Raw genomic sequence first — 6,000 nt, 5'->3', positions numbered from 1 at the left:
GAGAGAGGAGAGAGAGGAGAGAGAGGAGAGAGGAGAGAGAGAGAGGAGAGAGGAGAGAGGAGAGAGAGAGGAGAGAGAGAGAGAGAGAGAAGGGAGAGAGAAGGGAGAGAGAAGGGAGAGAAGGGAGAGGAGAAACAGAGGAGAGAGAGGAGAGAGAGAGAGGAGAGGAGAGAGGAGAGAGAGGAGAGAGGAGGGAGAGAGAGAGAGAGAGGAGAGAGGAGAGAGGAGAGAGGAGAGAGAAGGGAGAGGAGAGAGGAGAGAGAGGAGAGAGAGGAGAGAGAGAGAGAGAAGAGAGAGAGAGGACAGAGAGGAGAGAAGAGGGAGAGGACAGAGAGGAGAGAAGAGGGAGAGCGCACCCCAGGCAGTGCCTGTAGTCTTATGCCAGGGGGAGATACACTAGCAATGGTATCAAAATCAGCCCTTGCAAGGACCGCCTGCTGAACAGACTGCAGTCCAAGCTTCTTAGTAGTTGTTTTGAACTTGTGGACAAAGAAGTATGGGCAGCTGCAGAAATAAATCCCCCTTGGAAACCAGTAGCCCCTTCAGTTGAGTTTTGGTACTCGGAAGGAATATAGCTGAGGGTGGTAGCACTTCAGAGGCAGGGGAAGTGGTATCTCTGAGTCTGAGGCCAGCCTGGTCTCCACAGCAAGTTCCCTGTACTCACTCCCTAAAGGGAGCAATTAAAAAAGAGAGATATAAGGTATTTGTATATGGTATATGAGAGTTAAAAAGTAAAAAGAACGATAGCAAAGTCAATGCAAGAATAAAGAGTCAATAATTTGAAAGTATAACAACATGATAAAGGGGGCTGGAGAGACGGCTCAGTGGTTAAGAGCACTGACTGCTCTTCCAAACGTCCTGAGTTCACTTCCCAGCAACCACATGGTGGCTCACAACCATCTGTAATGGAATCCGATGCCCTCTTCTGGTGTGTCTGAGAGAGTGACAGTGTAAATAAATTAAATCTTAAAAACAAAAACCACGATAAAGGGGTTGGAAATAAGGGTCAATGGTCAAGTGTATACTGCTTGTGCAGGGCACCTTGGTTCAGTTCCTAGCACCTGTGCTTGGTGCCTCACACCTGCCAGTAACTCCAGCTCCAAGGAAACATTATCTTCTGGTTTCTGTGGGCACCCCCCGACACAGATACACATTAATAAAAATAAATCTTACAACACACACACACACACACACACACACACACCCCACTGAAAACACTACCCACTTGTAGCCTAAATGGCCACAAATTTATAAGTGCAGAAGACATCTTCAAGACAGCTGACTCTGTGCTTGCCCACTTTGCAATCTTACTGGGCATGGACCGTCATTCTCTTTGTTTTAAGAAAAAGAATTGAAACCTTTTTAAGACATGGGGAAAAAATACAAGGCACAGACGTAAGAGAAAAATTTGCAAAGCACCTATCTGATAGAAGACTTCTATTGTGAAAACCTAAAAATCAGACCCCCCCCAACCCCCAAAAAGGTAGACGATTTGAACAAACCAAAGAAGGTGTGTGGCCTGGTGCTGCACACCTTTAATCCTGGCGCTTGGCAAGCAGACACAGGTGGATCTCTGTGAGTTTGGGGACAGCCTGGTCTACAGAAGCCAGAGTCATTTCAAGAAAACCAAAAAAAAAAGACAAAAAGGGATGTGGATGATGGATGACTAACCCCAGTCACTCTGTCACAATATACAAGACACACGAGTCTAAGGTAGCTAATCAAAAACCATTCTTTGGATTTCTATACTGAAATCCTATCCCAAATACATACAGTGACATAGGAAGGAAGGGATTTCTACACTGAAATCCTATTCCCAAATACATACAGTGACATAGGAAGGAAGATGTCTCTCTCCTTTTCTGGGTAGGTCAAGTTGGATAAAGCAAGTCTACAGCATTTGTGCTGCACCCTCCTGCTTCCCTTATTAGGAAGAAGGTTGAAAATGGGACAGAATGAAGCCAGAGGATCACAGCAGAGGGTGAAGGTGTCATTTGCATCTCTGAGGCCAGCCAGGCCTAAGTTAAGCCTACATTATGAACCAATCCTATCCATTTAGGACCTTACCCTAGGGGTTTTACTATGTAGCTCTAGGTGGCCATAAACTCTACAGAGAGCTACCCAACACTGCCTCTCAAGTTCTGGGATGCTTGACTCTAAATTTCTATTGCTTTCAAAGCACCCTACTTGACAGAGTGTAGCAAATGCAGACCCTCAAACCAGGTTTCATGTTTATGTGCATCCTACCTATTTGCTATTTCCCCGCTTATTCAGAGGGGCAAATGCTTGACTCCACACAGAGGGCTAAGCAGTAGCTTACAGTAGGCGCAAGTAGCAAAGGCCTGAATTCTACAGCACTCAGGGAGACACTGAGCTGCAAAAGTAGCCATCAGACCTATCCGGTAAAATGGTCATACTTCAGTCTCCATACCCTTGCATGTGAGTCAAGACATAACAGGACAATGGCATTTTATTTACAATTGGACCAGAAAAAGGCATACAGGCATTTTTTTTTAATTAAAAATAATGATGATGATTTAAAAAGTCAGAAAAATTGACAATGTTTGAACCTTTCCCCCACCCATCCCTGACAATGAGAACCTTGGGGGTTGAGGTGCAGGATTTGAATGAACAAGTAACTCCCAATCACTCTCTACTCTCGGGCTCCCATTTCTCTAGCCTGATTCTTGGTGGATGCCACTCAGTGCTGCGAAGTCACTGTGAGGCAAGATGAGAGGTGCACTGATTTGACTGCTGATGGCAGCAGGGCCCCAGGAGTGGGGGCAGTGAGGGTAGGGTGTGTTCCCAGCATAAGCAGCATCCTGAGCTTTGTCTCCTGGCAGGTTCCCAAAGTACTGGAACAAGGGCCAGTGGCTGTTATTGACCCCTACACCCAAGGTGGGTTTGGTCTCTTGCTACTTAAGAGCAAAGTCTATGATCTGCACAGGCTTTGCAGGGGCTCGGGTAGGGCCGAGGAACTAGGCCAGGTACATGAGCCTCTTTCCACCTTGGGGAGACTGGCTTGTCTCTTCCTAGGAACTGGGAAAGGAGCAACCCAACTTACCTTCCATTTTCCTTCTCAGAGAAGTTTTCTGGGTGTCCCCAAGAGAACTTGCACGGGAGGAAGAGGGGATGGGTCTGGCTAAAAGAACTGAGAATAAATGCTGGGGCCAAGGCCATGAGGAAGAGAGAGATCTGAAGACTCTAGACCTGAAGGTGAGGGAAGAAGGGGTCCACCATCACCCTTTAGAAAGAGCAGTGCCCCTGAGGGAAAGACTGGGGAACAACCATGAGGGTGAGCACCCTAGTCTAGCGGCTTTGGCCACCTCTTCCCACACACACATGGGCATGGAAACACTCGGCCCTGGCCCAGGGCTTCTTGGCACGAGAACAGTCACTGCAGGCCTCATTTCTTCCTTGGTGGTCGCAAACTCTGGATGCTTTGATGAGGGGATCCTGCTGTCCCAGGGAACCAGGACATGTTCTTGGAGTGACCAAGTATTCCCAGTCAAAACGATGACCAAAGGCCTGGCTGGCAGCCTTGTTTTGGGCAGCAGAGGGCAGGCTGGGGAAGAGAATGGGGGAGGGGCTGGCAGGGCTTGGTTGGCACTGAGGTTACTGTCTGGGCTGCAGCTGTGTTGTTGTGGCATCAGTGGCGAGGATGGGCAATGAGAGACTTGGAGCCCTCACCGCAGCCCTGGTGTTTCCTCTCTTCCAGTTAGTAGTAGGGTAGCCAACAACTCTGAGGAGCTGATGGGGACAGTGATCAAAACCCCACACTTATCCATCCTGAATCTCCACGTTTAAAAACAAAACAAAAGAAAAAAAAAAACAAAAACAAACAAACAAAAAAAAAAAAAACAAGCCAAAACCAAAAAAACAAAAAAACCCCAACCCAAACCAAAAGAACCTGAATTAACAGGTCAGAAAGCTCCTGCTGAAGGAGACTCTTAGCTCAAGAAAAACAACCACAGAAAAATGTATCCCTCCAGACTGAATGAGATGAAGGAATGGAAGGGTTATCTACAGGCCCTCCTGCCCCCCATGCAGCCTGGGAGTCTAGGAACACTGTGCCAGGAGTTACATTCCAAATGAGCAGGAGTTATTTTATTTTGTGTGCCTGCAGTTCCCCACGCAGGGTGGCTTCCTGTCCGAGGATCCAGTGGGCCTAGTGTTGGTTCACCCACTCAGTCTATCTTCACAGCAGCATAGATCTTGCGGACAAACATGTAGGCTGCATAGAAGCCGATGGTCCCTGTGAGCAGCCAGAAGGACAGGACCATGAGGGTGGTGTAGCCAAAGTAGAGGAGAGAAGGGATGAACTCCACGATGTCCAGCTGGGCCAAGGCAGAGAGAAGGGAGACGGATGGTTAATGCCAGGCAGCTGTGTGCTGTGGCGAACTGCACACCCTGTGCTGGACAGTCTTATGTCAACTTGACACAAGCTGGAGTCCTCAGAAAGGAGGGAGCTTCACTTGAGAAAATGCCTCCACGAGACCCAGCTGTGCGGCACTCTTCCATGGCCTCTTGATCAGCTCCTACTTCCTGGTTCCTGCCCTGTCTGAGTTCCTGTGCTGACTTCCTTCAATGATGGCACTATGATGTTGCTTTTGGTCATGTTGTTTATGACCACAGCAATAGATAAGTAACTAAGATAGGCTCCCCATCCCAAACCTCGTGAAACTGACAACTGACAAGGTGAAAGGGCTCACAGCAGAAGGCTAACTAGGACCAGAGTACTGCCTTGGGCGTCAGGTAGAAATGAACACAGCTGCCCCACTCCCTGGCCCCCTGGCCCCAAACAGCACCACAGTACTCCTGGACAGCTGGAGCAGCAGCAGAGTCTGGAGGGAAGAGCAGGTGTGAGGAGACTCTCAAGGCCTCAAGCTTAAAAACTATGGTAGCATCATCAGTTTGCCTCAGTCTACAGTCCTTGGTCCCTGAGGATGCTGGAAGTGTCTCCACTAGCTCACAATGCTTGTTATGTTGGAGCACACTGAACTCCTTAGTGAGGGAGGTAGACATGAAAGAGATCGGTGGTGTGACGTCAGGTAGTTGAAGAGAATACAGCTTGCTGGCAACTTGATATGGGCTGAGTGCACTGGCCCTGAGAGGGGCCTGTCCCAGGGCTCATGGGCAGATACTTAGTCACAAATACAAGCCCAGATTAAAAAAAAAAAAAAAAAAAAAAGCAAATATAGGTCCCTGTCCAAGGTCTTCTAAAGTGTGAAGGCCATGGTTGTAGGCGCCCCTCAAATGGTCCTGCCATCTTTCATGTACACATTTTTTTATGACTGTAGAGGGGGTGAAGGAGGTAGGAGGGGAAAGGAACAAGACAGTTGTCAAACCAGGAAGGGAATTAGCAAAAAGGAAGGGCTGATGGGGTCCTTCCTGAGTTCAGGCCAGCTAAAGACATCATTTATCAAAGACCCTTGGAGTAGGCTGGTTGGATTTTCCACAGAGGGTATATGAGGCTGGTGGAGAAGGGCAAGAAGCTTGAACTTGTGTTTGCCCAGCACTGGTCCCAGCTTCCCTCTGCCTGTCAGGTGTTTTGGCAAATATTCGAATCACCTTGTGCCTTATTGGCACCACCATTCCTAATACAGAACCCAAGCTAGTCCATCAGAGCACAGTACCCTATGGGGCCCAGTAAGCAAAGTGAGAGGCGTGTGTCCACAGTAGAGCCTCAGAGGTCTTCTCTGGAAGCAAAAATACAATGGCAGAAGAAACTATTGAGGTTTCAGTGCTATGGACACAGAAAGTGGACACACCAAGGCCCCCTTCTACTCTGTGGAAAGATCCTACCTACAGACAGAAGCCAGAACAATATCCACAGAGCTAGGGTGTGGGCAGAGCTCTGACAACTTCAGATGCCGGACCTAACAGAGTCTGAAGTTAAGACTCCCACTTCCTAAACCATGCAGCTGCATCAGCCAAAGGATTCTTTTTGCTTCAGTAAGTTTCAATACAATTGAGTTTTGGTTACCCCATGGACACAAA

At 48.2% G+C, this 6,000-nt stretch overlaps 1 protein-coding gene across 4 annotated transcripts in view; it reads right to left on the bottom strand.

Moving 5' to 3' along the window:
* Nucleotides 1–2,452: 2,452 nt before the first annotated feature.
* The window catches only part of Tm9sf4 (transmembrane 9 superfamily member 4), a 48,265-nt gene continuing 44,717 nt past the window's right edge, over nucleotides 2,453–6,000 (bottom strand). For 3 of the 4 annotated variants that reach the window (XM_087651064.1, XM_087651066.1, XM_087651065.1), the window contains exon 18: nucleotides 2,453–4,337. In XM_087651064.1, coding sequence (XP_087507190.1) covers nucleotides 4,188–4,337 — 150 coding nt within the window. In that variant the 3' untranslated portion in view covers nucleotides 2,453–4,187. 4 annotated transcript variants of the gene reach the window in all.

This window comes from Rattus norvegicus, chromosome 3 (assembly GCF_021556685.1).
Source record: "Rattus norvegicus strain SHRSP/BbbUtx chromosome 3, alternate assembly SHRSP_T2T, whole genome shotgun sequence".
Lineage (NCBI taxonomy): Eukaryota > Metazoa > Chordata > Mammalia > Rodentia > Muridae > Rattus > Rattus norvegicus.
The sequence above is the reverse complement of the archived record's forward strand: the minus strand, read 5'-3'. Positions and strand labels throughout refer to the sequence as shown.